The sequence below is a fragment of the Panthera uncia genome (assembly GCF_023721935.1).
Source record: "Panthera uncia isolate 11264 chromosome A3 unlocalized genomic scaffold, Puncia_PCG_1.0 HiC_scaffold_12, whole genome shotgun sequence".
In the NCBI taxonomy this organism is placed as follows: domain Eukaryota; kingdom Metazoa; phylum Chordata; class Mammalia; order Carnivora; family Felidae; genus Panthera; species Panthera uncia.
In genome coordinates this window covers 18,552,303-18,569,070 of record NW_026057579.1, presented here as the reverse complement: position 1 = coordinate 18,569,070, position 16,768 = coordinate 18,552,303, and the positions used below count along the sequence as shown (strand labels likewise).

Below are 16,768 nucleotides of genomic sequence, written 5' to 3'. Positions count from 1 at the left end.
GTCCTCAAAACCTGGCCTTGGAGTTCAGCTACCATCACTGTTAGGAGCCCCTCCCACCTACTATCCCTGGGAGCCTCTGGCTGACGCTGGACGTTCCAGACTGGACAAGGGACACAGGCAGACGCTATGGAGGCTGAAGAGCACTTGGCTTAGAGACTGTGGGATTGGGGACCGAGGTGGAGTAGCTCCTGTGTCTTTGCGGTTCAGGGCTTCTGTGGATCATACAAAGTACGTGAGCTGTTCCATTCCATTCCATGCACGTTAGCATTCAAGAAATTTCTTGATCCAGGAGACTCCACCCCCTGCGTACAAAGTACCATGTGCAGTGAGAGTACAAGAACAAACGAGAATTCTCACCCTCAGTTTTGAGGCTTCTTAGCCAGTAAGGCATCCAATGACTACCACAGGTCGGACTGCCGCATGCTGGCACATGATGGTCTAAACTGCATTTGCATCATTCAAGAGGAACCTACTTCACACACAGCTATTAGCACGTCACAGAGATGGGAAAGTGAGAAAGGCACTCATTTTCTGAAAACAGTGTGAGCATAGAATTTCGCATATTCTCATGTAATCTCACACCAACTTTCTAACTCTTTTACAGATGTAGGAACTCTGAAAGGTCCCTGGGTGGCTTACTCAAAGTCACGTACCTAAGATTCATATATAGGACCACTTAACTCCAAACCCATCTCTCCTCTAGCAAGAAGGAAAAGGAATTTCACGCGTTAAGGGCATCCAAAACCAGTGTGAGAGACAAGCCACTCAAATCTAAACAAGGAAAGAAGTCTAAGATGGGAGCCAGTTTTCAGAAGAGAGATCAGCACAAACCTGGACTTCTGTCCATGGAGTGGGGTTTGGGGCTGTTGCCCGAGGAAAGGGCAGGTTGGGTGGGAAGAGAATCCTACTGCCAGCACCGCTTGAACATAGGAGTGGCAATTCTGTGTCTGCGGCACAGTGAAGGGCTACACCCGGACCCCACAGGGAACACCTGCTTCATACTGTTAGGGATGAGGGTGACAGACCAGACCGAGAGGTCTGGGTGTGCTTTCCAACAGAAACAGGAATTCGTAACCACAGGCACTGTTGGAGGGTGGAACTAGGTATGACTATCTGCTCCTGGAGAGCTGAGACCTCTCGCCCTGCTAATGTTAATCCTTCCAGGCTTCCCAAACCCTGACCCTGACCAGTTCTCCCTCTGGTGCCTAGAGGACTTTGTTGGTTGGAAAAGAATATCATTTGGAGAATGCTTCTCCTTCCTAGAGCTCCGGTTACCCTTCTTAGGCTATTCAGACACGTCAAGAGATTATTTTCCCAAGTACCTGGGAATCTGCCACACACAGATTCCCATAGAACTCCGTCTCGGAGCCTCGTCCTCAAGGAGAAGCAGGTTTTGCTGCCAAGCAGCATACACGTTCTACTCAGTTGCTAAGTGGTGGGAGGTGTTCCCGCTCTGTTCCTTTCCTTGACTCTCCTGATCATAACACGGCTCCAAGTTGAATAAACCTCTTTTCCCTACAACCAGAAAGATCTTGGTACGTTGGGCAATAAATGAAGCTATCAGCAAAGAATAAAAACAGTCCTTTAAACAAAATATATCTAAGGCTGTTCCACATCCACTGAGAAACTTCGTATGTCCCATGTGATTATCATTAACTATAAAAAGTTAAAAGTTTTCCGGGCTCCTGAGATACTTAAGCAATTTGATCTTTTTTTTTTTTTTTAAGTTAACATAGCTCTAATTATGTGCCAAGCACTGTTCCAGCACTTTACAAATATTAACATTTTTTTTTCACTTTTACTTTTGGATGAACCCTTTAAATATACTGTGCTGTAAAAAAAAAGGCCTGACCTAATGTGTTCACTCATTATCATTGCAAAGTCACTTTCCCCAACTCTTCACTGTCTACCCTAGTGAAGAAGAAAATCTCAAAATAGGTCTTCTTGGAGCTTTGCCACTTTCATCCTATTCCTACCTGTTAGGATTGAGCTACAACCATGGCAAGTCGGTGCAGCTTTGGGCTTCAGTTGAAAGCGTGGAGTTGGGAATTCCCAGGGTAACATTGTAGGTGTCTGTAATTGTGTAACGATATCCCATAGACAGTGGCGGGGGGAGGGGGGACACTGGCTGGAGGAGATGTGGTGCAATGACTGCTAGGATAAGGGAGTGCACAGGAAGACTAACCTGGCAACAGCATCGGGAAGAGTCCACCGTCGGGGAAACCAATTAGAAGGCTATTGCACTAAAAGCAAATGACGGGTGAAAAGGGTCTGAGTGTTAGAAAATACGAAAATACTAAGGATAGGAAAGACTAGAAAATGACTCCATGGCATGGGACCTCGAGACTGGGAGAATGAGGGCTGATGTAGATCAGAGAGCCAATGTGGGGTAGGGAAGGATGAATTCTGTTTGGGCATGATACTTTTTAGCTGCTGTGGGACATATATGGAGATGTATAGATACTGAAGCTGGGAAGTTGGGGCAACGTGCAAGTTGGGGTAAATATGTGCTTACATAACGACCTTACTCATTAATATATCCCAAGCACCCAGAAGAGTATTGAGTCCATAACAGGGGCTCAATAAATATTTGTTGACTGAATCATTAACAGAAAGGTAATCGAAGCTCTTCAAATATGTATCTCTGTATTAGTTCACCAAGAGAATGAGAGCAAGGAGAAATGAGCAGAATCTTAGAAAGTGTGGAGAAGAACTCTGAAGAAAGCCCTCAGAGTCCCAGGGTTGCAGGTGTGTGAGGTGTGGGGCGAGATGTCAGCGGATCAGATCCTGCAGTAGGTCAATGGGGCAGGGACCTGGTCACAGTAGTTACTCTGATGTTTTGTGGCTGTAAGGTGGACACTACATGTCATGGGCTTAATGAGGGACTAGTCTGGAAGCTGAGGTCATTTGCCAAGAGGTAAGGAAAGATGGGTGTGGCATTAGGACCCGAAAGGTCCAGAAAAAGCTGGGAAAGCTGTGATGAATCCTCAGGAGGGTAATAAAAGGGTCACCGAGTGGGGCTCAATGGAAAGATAGACATCATGAGCTTGTAGTAGGGTTGGGGAAGCAATGTGCAGGGCAGGACCAGAGACAGGCATGTCACCCACCATGGAGGAATCTGGAAATATCAATTACTTCCTCTTTGGGAGGCATCTGATTAGTTACCACCAAATGCTGGTGCAGATTTACCCTGGAGAGTCCGCTTGTAAGGCTCATTGGCTCGTGGGCAGGAGCCTAGGGAATTAAGATGGCAGTTTATAGGCTTTGTGTGACCCCGTGTCCATTTGTTTACCATCTTTTCATCCATCCACTCCACCAACACCTATTGCTGAGTATCCACTAAGTGCCAGGCAAAGGTAAGGAAAGCCAGTGCCTTCTTCCCTCCAGGGGGTGTGCGATTTACCAAGCAATCTCACTCCATCACTGTGCTTCCCAGAAGTTCCATGTGACCGAGTCCTGATCTGAACCCTGCTCTGGTGCAGCAGGTGGGCAGGATGGAGGAGAACAGGGAGGCGATCTCCGGGCCAGGGAAAGCAAGTTTGCTATTGTAGGGCCCGAAACCTGCTTATTTTGGTAAGCTTTAGCTGTCTTTTAGTTCCTGGGTTTGGTTCCATTGGTTTCTCCTTAGGCTTCTGGCTCCAGCCCTTTTAAAATTTATAGTGTGTCTTAGTTGAGCCAAAGAGAACAAGAGACTGGAATTGAATGTTCAGACTGTTTGGGTCAGAGAAGATGTCAGGCAGTAAGCCCTGGGAACCAGGTGCCATGGGCATAGCACCAGATTGGAGAGAAAAACTCACAAGGGATGCACCTGGAGACCCCCATGCTGGCTCTTCTGTTCTATTCTGGGAAGCTTGTATGTTTCCTTTTAAGAATGGAAAAGGAACCTACATAGAGTGCTAAGCTAAGGTGAGAGAGGACATTGCTGGCTGCACTTTCCTTCTCTCCCTCCTGAGGCACCCACTTAGGAATTGACCAGAGAGTCTTCCCCAGGGAGTGGAAGATCTGGTGCAGGAGGGGAGGAGGGGAATAGCCCATGAGCGGCCATGGGATGTGCCCTTCCCAGAGTGGCCACCAGGGCCTCTATACTGGTGACTAGTGCAGAGGGTCAGCTCTGACACAAGGGGACCTGTTCTATGAGTGAGCTTCTCCAGGCCCAGTGGGAGCTGCTTCCTGGGGCTTCAGGATGCTGTAGCCAGAGAGCAGGTGAGGGAGGCTGGGGCAGAGAGAGGGCAGGGAGTGGGGACTGAAGGAGAGAGGCACAGGTCTGGCCACCCTGGGCCTATTCTTCCTGGGCATTCTCCCCGCCCACTTTCTCTCACTAGACGGAGCAACAGGGCCCACTTCGTAGGACCATTCGTGATCACCTCAGACTCTGCCCCACTGCCCAGCACCCCTTGTAAGGTATTGATCTAGTGGTGATGGGATGGCTCTGGTGCTCAGATCAGGGACTGCGAGGTCCTGGGCACTCCCAGAGTTGGGGATAAAGAGTCCTTCAAGTACAAAGGAAACTCCCTAACTGCAGCTCTCCACAGGGGTGGGGGAATTTGCCCTGAAGAGGGTGAGGGCTCTTCCCATCTAGCCTTGATTCTGAGATTCCCTCCAGAGCCTTCTCGTCTGGTCGCCTCTGCTGCTATCATAGCGTGGGCCGCAGGGGGGCGCTGCTCTCCCTCTGATGGTCTGGCTAAAGGCGGCCGGGGTGGGCTCCCAGCTCACTGAAGTTCCTGAAAAGACGGCAGGGTCACCAGAGGGAGGAAGATACCAATTTATCACCCAGTGCTTCCTCCCGGCCCGAGACAAGCAGTTCCCCCGGTCCGCTGGGTCGTCAGGCCTTCCCCTTGGACAGAGAGGTTCAGCCCCACCCCGCCCAGAGGGCCCCAGGTGAGCCCCACAGTGAGGGGGCGGGGCCTCCCCATGTGCCCGGATGTTCCCACGCCCCCTCCCCACATCCACACACCCCCATTCTGGCTTCTCCTTCTGACTGCTGGGTCCCATCTCTCTCTCTCTCTCTCTCTCTCTCTCTCTCTCACGCTCTGACAATGGCACTTCCAGCATCCCGGCCTGTCCCTCTCTCCCCCCTGTCCACCCCATCTTTTTCTGGTCCCTGTCTGCCTCACAGGCGGCCGTCTCCCCTCCCATCCCCTGGTTAACCAGCTGTGTAAAGTGCTGCCAGGGCTGGACTGATGGATGGGCCCTTCCCCAGCCCTGCTCTTGCTCGTGCCTCCCCGGCAAGCCCTTTCTCCTCACCTCTCCCTCCACCACATATTTTATCATCAGGGAAGGACACCAAGAGGAAAGGACGTTCTGGATAAGCAAGTGGAGGTGGGTTGGGCAGATAATGGGGGGATGCGGGCAGCTCTTGCAGATAAGGGTTTCCAAGACTCCCTGGAGAGTGCTGTATGAATGAGGGAGAATGCCCCTGATCCTTCTGTCCTTCCATGACCCTGACTGAGCAAAGCCTGAAGCTGGGAGATGGATGGAAAGGGAGGGTGGTGCGTAAAAGGGCTGGGGATTTAGAGCAGCCAGAACGGAATTTGCATCTCAACCCCGACAGTTATTAGCTGCAGGACCCCGGGCAGGTACACCTGTTTCTCCATCGGTAAAGTGGAGGTAAAGCGGTCTATGGTGCCTTGCACCAGTGTAAGCTCAGTAAATGTTGGCTCCTATCCCTGCTATTAGGGTGCTGGGCCACCCTGTTCCCCTGAAATCTCTCTCACCCTTGCATCCTGGATTCCATCCAAGAACACCTATTCCTACAGGCCCTTTATATACCAGGAACCTTCACATCCACACTACCATGTAATTCCTCTTTTTATAATTACAAAGGCAGGAACACAGAGAGGTTAGCAGGACCAGTGTATTAATAGAAGCTGAGGCAGAACCAAGAAGCCTGAGTCCAGAGCCCCAGGATCTGCCATGCTGGTGGCAGCAGGTTGCTGAAAAAGAAACTGAGCAAAGGTTTGCTGAGAAACTCCACTGGGCAAGAGCTTCAAAGAGGCCTGAGCGGGAGTGAGAACCCTGGTTCTGCTCCTGCCCCTGTCACTTGCTGGGTGACCTTGAGGAAGTTCTTTTCCCTCTCCAAGCCTCAGCTTCCACTTCCTCATCTCGTCAGGGTGTGGGGCAGAGGTGGGCCACATCCTTTGTGAAACCTCATTCCACCCTGAACACTGTGTTCCCTCCCCTACAAAGGAACCCAACATTGTGATATATAGTGGGGCTGAGCTCAAGGCTGGTCATAGGGTGAAAATCTAGTCCTCATTTTCCCCACCCTTCATTTCCTCACTCTTCCCCACCCCCATCATGTCGCTTGGGGCCTGTAACCAATGAGACGTAAAATGAGAAAGTATCAGGAACTAGCAAAGCATGGAGAGCAGCTGGGGCATCCTCGAGTGTGATGGACTGCCAGCCCTTCACCTCAGCCCAGCCTCCCGTGCCTGACTGACACAGGCCAGCAGGCCAGCCGAGACTCACCCAGCCTGGGGGTGGGGGTGTGGGGGTGTGGGGGGGGGAGTGCAGTTGGAGATCAGAGTGGGGAGACCTATTTTCAATGAGTCCAAAAGCCTCACCTTAAAAAAAAGCAATGAAATGTGTATGTATTGCCATGGAAAGATACATCCAGCACGTGTGTTTGAGTCATAAAAGCAGGTTACGTGATCTCACCTATAAAGTGATCCCATCTATGTTATTACATAGAACTGTTGGTCCATACATAAAAATATGGGCAGACTCCAAACTGAATAGCAGTTACCTCTGGGAGTAATATAATAGGGGAAACATTCACTTTCTACTTTTTACACTTTTCCTTTGTTGGACTCTTAAAGCAATCATATATTGCTCTTATAATAATAAAAGAAAGATCATTTTATAATAAAGGTATTTCCATTACGTGGAGGAAAGCCTTGCAGAAATATGCATGGGCTAATGAAAATGCTGTTTCTTTGCTTCAGGCTGGAATTGTATTAACCTAGGGTTGCAAGGTGTGAACTGCTGATCCAATGCACTAGATCTAAAATCGAAGCACAAAGAGTGTGATTTTTAAAAGAGAAAATCCACAATCCCTTAAGTTTAAGGGAGGCCTTAATAGTAATAATAATCCTTTAAGTTTGGTTTATAAGACTAAATCTGTCTAAATATATGATACTTAGGGGCGCCCGTGTGGCTTGGTTGGTTATCTGACATTTGGTTTTGGCTCAGGTCATGACCTCATGGTTGTGGGATCGAGCCCCACAACAGATCAGACGCCATGCTATAGAGCCTGCTTGGAATTCTCCATCTCTGTCTCTCTCCCTCTGCCCCTCTCCCCCACCCATGCTCTCTCTCTAAAATAAACAACAACAACAATAATAATACATATATGATTCTTAAAGGCAAAGGGAGGATAATTGTAAAAGAGGTGCTTGGGTGGCTCCGTCGGTTGAGCGTCTGACTTCAGCTCAGGTTATGATCTTGCAGTTCCTGAGTTCGAGCCCTGGATTGGGCGCTCTGCTGTCAGCCTGTCAGTGCATAGCCCACTTCAGATCCTCTGTCCCCCTCTTTCTGCCCCTCCCCCACTTGTGCTCTCCCCAAAATAAATTTTTTTTTTTTTAAAAAGAGGTGCTTGGTGTCCACAGCCCAAAACTGGTCTCAGGATGAGGGCCTCTCCCCCTGACAGCTTATACAGCTCAGGAACTAGGCCCACAGCAGCATGTGGTCCAACCACTCTCCCCCGAAGGGACAAAGCTTCTCTATGACCGGCCTGAGGCCATGGTGCCTGCAGGAGTCTTTAGGAACGGTTCTCCAAGATCCCTTGGCTCCTTGCCTCCCAACTTTCTCCTGCAACCAGGCCCGTGGTGTGTGGGGCCTCTCCCTGAGCCAGCGACCCAGGCTGTGAAGTAAGGGAAGGTAACAAAAGGACTGGAGGGTTTTAGCCTACATGGGAATGGATATTGGAGGGTAGAGAGGGTGGAGGGGCTGGGTAGGAGGTGGGAGGGCTGTGGAAGGAAGGTCACTGTGGCTTCATGATTCCTTTAACCCCTCCCGAGGAGTCAGTACAAGGGCTGAGAGATGCAGTTAGACACAAGTTTATTGGTGGAGCTGCAGCGGAGTCCTCCCTCTCTCTGGGATAGCCGAGGGCACAGCACCAACAGAGGGATGGACAGACAGACCCCCAAAAGGACACATGGATGGTGCAGACTCAGAGAGACTATAGCACAGCCACATAGGCACAGAGACACACAGGCCACAGCACCAAGAAACACACACACACGGAGACAAAACCACAGGGCTAGAACACACGGACAAAGTGCGGGCTTTGGGGCTCCTGCATAGACAGAGCGAGGGCCACGTGGGGAGGGGGCCCCTGCTGACCTCCCCCAGGCATAGGCACACCAACAGCACACAGACAGGCAGATGCCCCCAGCCAGCCAGCCAGCCAGCCTGCCACACAGACAAATGAACTGCATGGAGAGGACGCCTGTGCTCCCCAGACCATAGAGTGGGGACTGAGGGGCTTCTACACACCCCCACCAATTGATTCCCATTCAGCCTGACTCCTGCCCGCCCCCCACACCCACTTTGGTCTTGCCCACTGGGGCTGGGGGCTGGGGCGCCGGCAGGTGGAAGGAGGGAGAGAGGAAGGGGTATGGGCCCAGTTCTGTCCCTTTTCGGAGAGCGGGGAGGCAGGTACTGAGAGTCCAGGGCTGAGCCAGGGCCTGGCAGTGGGGTGAGGGCAGGGCCTCGGCTCAGGCCTGGGGGGGCTCCCGGCAGCGCAGGCACTGGGCCATCTCGGGCTGGTACTGCTCAACCTGCAGGGTACAGCTGGAGAATCCAAACCGGGAGTGGAGCTGGGATGTGGCTTCAGCCAGGACAGCTTCAGGGTCGGCCGTGGAGTCTGTGGGAGAGTGATAAGAGGCAGCAGGTTCCCAGGGGAGTCGGGAATCAGGCAGGGGCCAAGATAAGGCCGGGTGAAGGGGGACCCAATGGCTTGCACAGCATTAAAGCCAGGTTTGAATGAGAAGCTTTATTTTCTTTCTGTATTGTATGAACAGCATAAAAATGCCAAAGAAAAGGTTGGGGAGACTCACCCCCTAATAAACCATGCTACCAGGCTAAAACACCAAACCATTCTTATTTTTCTATTCTCCTCTGCTCTTTGACTATTAACACGCAGCTGTATGTTTCAGGAGCCATAGTACCCGACTTTCCAAGACAATCCAGATGTTAAATATTTTCTCCCATTGTCCCTCTAGAGTTACCATCAACTATCCTACAAAGTATAATATTTTTGGCATCCAAATTGCATGTCTCTGATTGCTTCTTGCATCTGGAAGAAACTCAAAAATCCTTTGTCAGCTTGTGAGTCACCATATATATTTTTAATAGTTGAATCATAATGTAGATATAATTTTACATTCAGCTTTTTTCTCTTAGCTTTATACCATAAACATTTCTCCTAGTTGCCATACAGTGTTCATAATCATCATTTTGAATAGTTCCATGTTACCCCATTGTCATAACTTACCTAACTGTGCCCCGTCACTAGACCTATTGGTACTAGTAATCTGTTTTTTTTTTTTAAGTTTATGTATTTGTTTTGAAAGAGAGAGAGAGAGAGAGAGAGAGAGTGTGTGTGTGTGTGTGTGTGTGTGTGTGTGTGTGCATGAGCAGGGAGAGGGGTAGAGAGAAAGGGAGAGAGAATCCCAAGCAGGCTCTACGTTCTCATTGTGGAGCCCCACACGGGGCTCAATCTCAAGAACCGTTAGATCATGACCTGAGCCGAAATCAAGAGTCGGATGCTGAGCCACCCAGGTACTAATGATCTTTTAAAGGGTTGCTGATTCTCTGCACTACCCAGAGAGGGGGAAACCTCCCCTCCAGAACACCCTGTCCAGGGTTCCTTGTCTCCAACATGCATGTGTGTGTGAGAGAGATCAAGAAAGAGACAGAAACAGCAATTCAGGCTACCTCCCTAGGTTTGGAAGGGGAGTGTGGGGGATGGGGTTGGGAGATGGGGGACTGTTTCTAGGAGGTAACTGGCTAGGGTCAGTGAGGACTCACCAATAGCCAGGTGTGCGGAGGCAACATGGTAAGTGAGCGTAAGGGACCACAGGTGCAGCTCATGAGTTGCCCGGACTCCTGGCACCGACAACAGCGTGTCCCGCACGGGCTCAAACCCCACACTTCGGGGGGAACCTGCAAATAGCACCCGCCATGCTTACTGCCAGGGCCACTCCTGCCCAAAGACAGCCCCCCCACCAGACTCTACCTCCCCTACCCTGTACCTGCTTACCATTAACCCCCACAATTCCCCCGGTGCCTGAATCCTCCTTCTAGCAATAGGCCCCAGGGCCCAGACCTTCTCCCAACATTCTCTTCAGGGAAGAGAGGTGGCTCAGAGCTGGAGGGAGATCAGAGAGGGCCCTGGGCAGGGAGAGTGGCATCTGATTTACCTTCCATAAGGACACGAAGAACATCTCGGAGGGTGGGAGCTGTGGATCCGAGGGCACAGATGGAGAAGAGGAAGGTGCTGATGGGGTCAGCTGCCTTGTACTGAGGCTATAGAGAAAGACATCTCTAAGCCCAGGAAGCAGAAATATTCCAGTGGAAGATCTAGGGGTGTCTTGGAAAGACAGGACCCGAGAGGCCCCTGAGAGCCCTGCTAAAGGGGAACGGACCGTGACCTGGGGAGCTGGGAGTCGGCGGGGAGGGAGGCCAAGGGTCCTGGGAAGGAGGGGCCGGATGTGGAGCTGGGGAAGGCAGGCTGGGGCAGGCTTGCGAGCACAGTACCTTGAAGTAGATGAGGACAGAGGCGGCCAGTACCCCAAGGCTCTGCAGGAGGTCCCCCAGCACATGCACAAAGGCTGCCCGGACGCTGGTGTTCCCCAGGGGCAGGGGCTCCCCCGGCCCCTCCTCCAGCGGTGCATACTCCGCCCCCCTAGACCCGTGGCTGTGGGGGGGCCCGGCCTGGTGCAGCACAAAGGCCATTCTGAGGGGGAAGCAGAGCAGCTCAGCCCAGGTGGCCTGTTCCTGGCCTCCTCTGCCCTATTTCCATGGCTCTCCAACTCACCTCCCCAGGAGCCCTTTCTCCACCTATTGTCTCCCTGTTTTCCCAACCCGGGGGAGAAGAGAGCATTGGATAAGAGAGACAAATCGTGCAGCCTGGGGGGGAAAATACCGTACATGGTGCAGGAGACAGGGATTCAAATCCTGACCCTGCTACTTGAACAGCTGTGTGGCCTGGGCAAGTCACCCGACCACTTCTTGGGACCTATTTCATTAACTGTACGCTAAGGGTGACACAGTCTACCTCATAGGGTGGTTGTGGGCCTTAAATGAGACAGTACTGGATGAAAGCCCCCCCGCAGAGCAGCTGGCACACAGTAGGCCCTTCATAAATGTCCGCTGACTCTGACGTCTAGGTCTCTCTCCTGTCTGTTCTCAGGCAGCCCTGGGGCAGACAGTTGAGAACCGTGTGTGCGTGTTGCATGCCTGTTGGGGAGGGGAGAGAGCCAGCTCTCCCACCCTGGAGGAGGACCCCTTGCCCTGAACCCCGCATGGTGCCTGCTCCATGCTGGAACGTACAGCAGATTGGCACAGACTGCGATGCTGGCGGTCAGCAGCATTGCACCCCCCTCGATGTGGTAGTCGCTGTGCAGCAGGCGGATGAAGGCCAGGTACAGGAGGATGCCAGTGACCATCCAGAGGGAGACCACGGAGGCCAAAGCCCCCAGAGTCTCTGCAGGGGGAGACAAGCTATCAGAGACCCGCCCGGGACCCTAGGAGGTACCTTCTGGTAAGATCAGAGGCTCACTGGGCCACGCAGGGCCTTACCTGAGCGGTGCCAGCCAAAGGTCATGGTGCGGGTGGCTGGACGGGTTGAGAGCCAAAGGGAGAAGAGGCTGCCCATCATGCTGCCCACATCCGCCAGGAGGTGGGCTGCATCTGTCATGATGGCCAGGCTGTGCGCCAAATACCCACCTGCAAGGGCAAAGCAATGGACGGTCTGGGTCCAGTTGGAAGATATCATGCTCCGTGGTAGTGTGTGTACAAGCACGGAAAGATACTGCGGGGACGTGCACCAAAATGTGAACCGTGTTTTTCCCTGAGGATGAGATTACAGGGAGTTTTTATTTCCTTCTTTTCACTCACCCACGTTTTCTAGTTTTCCTATAATGACACATTTTGATATCAAGAAAATAGGACTTTAAAAAGACTAGCTAATGCCGAGAGGCCAGCCCTGGCCCTCTGCCCCCCAGACCTCGCCCTAAATACCCCTCGGTGCTATCCCTCACCCTCTCCCACTTCCTGAGCCCCGGGCACCCAACTCCCCACCCCAGCCATCCCTTCCATTGCTTGTCCACCCAGGAATATTGTTGGGATGCTCTCTCTGGGTGGAGAGCGGCCGAGGCAGGTGTCGAGAGGATGGGGTCGGAGGAGCTGCTCTCCAACTTACCGACCACCTCCCCGGCCATGAAGACGCAGCACACAGCACAGGCCGCACACAGCTGCCTCTGCGCCTGCAGCCTCTCGGGGGTGAGGCCCGGCGGGGGCAGGGGGTCCCTGTGGCAATGGTGGAAGGGCATCTCCTCAGGTTTAGGTTCCTCAGGGAGGGGCTCCGAGGGCTCTGTGAAGAGACTGAGGCAGGCAGCACAATTCAACCTGGGGCTTGGCTACAGTTGAATCTGTTCCTCACTCCCAGGCCCTCAGTCCCCCAGAGGGCCTTCATCAGCTATGGCCTCGCACTCCCTCTGTCTGTCCCCAGGCTTGCTCAAACCCGGGAGCCTCGGGGACAGAGGGCCACATGAGGGATGGGGGCTAAGCAAACAGCTCGGATCCCAGCTGCCCTTTTCCTTTCATACGCAGAGCCACAGAATCTCACAGCTGCAAAGCACCATAGAGGTAGTCTAGTCTAACATTTTATTACAGAAATTACAAGTCTGAGGCTCAGAGAGGGAGAGGACACATGGAGGCCACACAGCTAGTTCATGGTAGAGAGCCGACTCCACCATAACCAATTGATAGGCACCATAAGGCACACAAAGTCAGCAGGATCATGCTGATCTCTGGGAGCCTTTGGTGAACAAATGTGTACCTAAGTACTATGGTATGTAGCAGAAGGTAGCTATCGCCATCAGAGCAGTTAAAACAAAGTGCTATCAGCGCTCAGAGGATAGAGGGGTAGAGGAGTCCAAGAGAAACCAGGGAAACCACTGAAGGAGGCACCAAGAGAAGGGCCTTGAAGGATAGGGAAGGTGTTGACAGAGACAGGGTGAACATGCCAAGCAGAGGCAATATGACCAGGTGGTGTCAAAGTGTGAGGCCAGACGAAGCACGTGATCCTGGTCTGAGTGCCTCTCTCCCAGACCCATCTCCTCGTGCCTCCACTCCAGATCCTTCACCTTCTCTATCTAGACATGCAGCTGAAATGTGGCCCTTTAAGAGAGGAGTGGAGGGCCGCCTGGGTGGCTCAGGCGGTTGAGTGTCTGACTTCAGCTCAGGTCACGATCTCACAGTTTGTGAGTTCGAGGCTGTCAGTGTGGAGCCCGTTTTGGATCCCCTCTCCCCCTTTCTCTGCCCCTCCCCTACTCACACTCTCTTTCTCAAAAATAAATAAACATTAAAAAAAAAAAAAAAAAGGAAAGAAACAGAGAGGAGGTGGAATGTTGGGACCCAAAAAGTCTGAGGATCCAGGCACAGAGAACTAGTGGCCGGATTCCACACTGAGGTTGTCATGGGGAGGACGAAGGACAGACTGCTGTGGATGGGGAGGCAGTGGTAGGAGCGGTGGATCTGGAGTCTGCTACGTGTTAGCTGGACCTCAGTCTGACCATAAATGCCCAGTGGAGGCCGCCTTAACTGTACCGTGCCATAAGCCTCCCTTGATAAGTGAACGGGGCTGGGTCTTCACCTGGGATGCCAGAGCTTGAGCTCAGGCTGAGTTTTAGGCTCATTCTGGCTCAATTCTCAACCCTAGTACTACCTAACCTGAACCCCAACAAGGCCAGAACCTTCCACAGAACAAAGAACCTAACTGGAAAACACAGTCCTAGAAATACTCATGGAGGTGTGACAAAAATACCCATGAGTGAAAATGAAGGCTCCAGATAGAAATGTGATCACAGCAGTAAAGTGAGGAGGGATGCCTGGGGCCTTCTGGCTAGGGAGAGCTCTGCCAAGTGGGTGAACTGAGGTGTGAGGGAGGTGGGGGGGACATTTGGTGCTTGTAGGGAAAACTCAAGTGCTGGCAGGTAGATTAGTTTCTCGGAATTTTCTTCCAAGACTTAGAATCTTGGTGTGTATGATTCTGGGTGTGTTTCCAGAGGAGACAAGGAGGTGAGGGTGGCTTTGAAATCCATCCTCATTCTTCAATGAGGTAGACACATAGTTGGGTGCCCAGGACTCTTGTGGCCAGGCAGTGCACACATAGTGAAGCCCAGTCTAGTGGGGGAGATAGATGTGTCACAAACGACTTACTAGGCAAGGAGGGGTTTGGACCAGGGGGATTTATGAACAAAGGACTTCAGAGCACCAGGCAGCGAATGATGGACTGTAATGGGGGTGAGGAGAACGTCACAGAGGGAGAGATGTTTAACACGAGACCTAGGTGAAGAAGGGGCTCCGGACACATGGAATGCCAATGACAAGATAAGTGGCTGGGAGTTTTAAGTGTCAGGAGCCAGGGCAAGGGCTGAGGAGGAAAGTGAGGGCTCAAAGGAACATCAAGGGAGATATACTGATTGATTTCATATATCCTTCCCTAGCCCTGAGATGACCTTGCTGGTGTATATTAGCCTGGGAGGGAGAGAGGAGAGGAGATGGAAGGATCCAGAATAGATCAAGCCACAGAGCCCCTCCAGAGAACTTTAGGGGAGGGGCAGGTAGGTAGGGAAGAGCCTCTTTCAGAAAATACTGCAGGATTTGGTGACTAATGGTCATATGAGAATGAAAATGAGCTGGGAGTCCAAGATGCGGGTCTGGATAGCAAGCAGAGGCTGCGTGGCTTTGGGGCAGTGGGCAAGATGCCTTTTTTGTAAGGCACAGAGTAGCTAGTCATCAAGGTAGCCACCCATCAACAGGCTGCTCCCTTTTGTTATGCATGAATTGGGCACTAAAGAAGCCTCATTGTTGGGGTGCCTGGCTGGCTCTCTCGTTAGAGCATGCGACTCTTAATCTCAGGGTCATGAGTTCAAGCCCCACATTAGGCGTGGAGCCTACTTAAAAAAAAAATACATTAAAAAAAAAAGAAGCTTCATTGTTGGTGTGGGTATTGGGGGGGGGGGGGTTGTCTACATGCTGTTTAGAGAGAAGGAAAGGCAAGGCAGTTTTCTCTTGCTGGCCCTCTGAAACCCCCAACAAACAACAAGTAATAGTGGGGTAGAGGGGAGGGTTAGAGGGGGCGGGTGTGGGCAGGGGACAAAGGCCTGAAGCAGAATCAAAAGGATAGGTGAAGAGACGCCAGTGCCTGGGCTGGAGTCCCCACAGCTGCCCACGTCTGCAGGCCCCTGCAGGAAGGAGTCAGACGGGAAGTCTGTCCTCCCTTCTGTTCATCCACTCCCCCACCCACTCAGGTTTATGGCCCCCACCCAGGGAAAGAGCGAGAAACACACAGAGGCATCACATCAGAGACAAAGGGAAAGGTGCTCGGAGGGAAACAGAACGATTATGAGAAATGAAGAAAGAGGAAAAGCCGGAGAGCCTGTCAAATTTCTGAGACAAACGGACGGTCAGCCAACAGACAAAATGGCCTGTGGAGGTGGCCAGGATGGGCCTGGCGCGGCCGCTCTGAGGGACAAGGCGGACAGAGCTGGCGGGCGCCCGGCGCGGGAGGCCGGCGGGACGCGGAGGAGGTTCTCCGGCCGCCCCCGGCCCGCTGTCCCGGCCGCTCCGCGCGCCTCATTTCACACCTCGCCGCCCCCGGCCCCGTCTGTGCGGAGCCGGGAATACCCCCTGCCGCCCAGACCGCACCTGCTCCTTCCCTGCCACCCCCTCGCTTCCCGGCGGCCGCCGCCCCCCAGGGGCCGGGAAGAACCGCCGTGGAGCCCGGGCCCATGGCCCGGGTGCGCACAGCTGGCCATGGCTGGAGGGGGCGCCCCGAGGCGCACGGAGGGAAGGGCCAGGGGCCTGCAGCGGGGGCTCCGAAGCCTGGGAGGCGAGGTGCTCCCACTGCCAGGGCCCTGGAGCAATGCAGACATCGGGGCACCGGGCGCGGACTCCAGCCCGACGGAGGAGCAGTTACTCGCGGAGAAGTCAGATGCGGCGAGGGCGGCAGAGAGGTCCGGAGGCTTGGGGGACCGGCCGGGGAGCCGTTTTGCGGGACCGAGAAAAAGAAGGTGGCCGGGAGGAGGCAAAGCAGGCTGCTGGGAGGGTCGGGGGGTGCTGGCTAGGTAGCCGGAGAGGACAGAGCCGGGCGCCGAGAAGCTGAGGGAGTTGCGGTGCGCCCGGGCGGCCAGCCGGGGCCGCGCCGAGAAAGAGACAAACGAAATGGACGGATGGCATGAGGGTGGCGCCCCCGGGCCGAGGGCCGGCCCAGGTCTGTCCTACCTCTTCAAGCGCAGGCCGCCACCGGCGCCGCCGCGGTCCCGGGGGCTCACCAGGCGAGTGGTCTCCGAGCCCCCTGTGGCAGGAGAGGGCTCCATGTCACCGCGGCCCCGACCGTCTAGGCCCCACTGAAGAAGGGAGAGGCGGGGCCGGCTCTGCACCAAGTCCGAGCGTCCAGCCGACCCCCGGACTCCCCGCAGGGCCGCGGGGCCACCACAGTGGAGGGAACTGCAGCGGCTGTGGCGCGGGGAGTCCG

At 53.4% G+C, this 16,768-nt stretch overlaps 1 protein-coding gene across 1 annotated transcript; it reads right to left on the bottom strand.

The window, feature by feature from the left end:
- Positions 1 to 8,041: 8,041 nt before the first annotated feature.
- SLC30A3 (solute carrier family 30 member 3) lies at positions 8,042 to 16,768 on the bottom strand. The gene is made up of 8 exons (XM_049652391.1): positions 16,516 to 16,768; positions 12,428 to 12,609; positions 11,806 to 11,952; positions 11,557 to 11,710; positions 10,762 to 10,960; positions 10,425 to 10,530; positions 10,033 to 10,167; positions 8,042 to 8,866 (listed from the first exon to the last, which is right to left on the bottom strand). Exons 1-8 carry the CDS (start codon positions 16,608 to 16,610, stop codon positions 8,718 to 8,720), a joined length of 1,167 nt encoding a protein of 388 aa, XP_049508348.1. The 5' UTR covers positions 16,611 to 16,768; the 3' UTR covers positions 8,042 to 8,717.

Excerpts from the sequence above, each read along its gene's own strand:
- SLC30A3 (XM_049652391.1), bottom strand. The coding sequence starts at position 16,610 with ATGGAGCCCTCTCCTGCCACAGGGGGCTCGGAGACCACTCGCCTGGTG. Across the intron at positions 11,711-11,805 it reads CTTTGGCTGGCACCGCTCAG|AGACTCTGGGGGCTTTGGCC; the intron begins GTAAGGCCCTGC and ends CTCCCCCTGCAG. Across the intron at positions 8,867-10,032 it reads CTCCGCACACCTGGCTATTG|ACTCCACGGCCGACCCTGAA; the intron begins GTGAGTCCTCAC and ends ACTCTCCCACAG.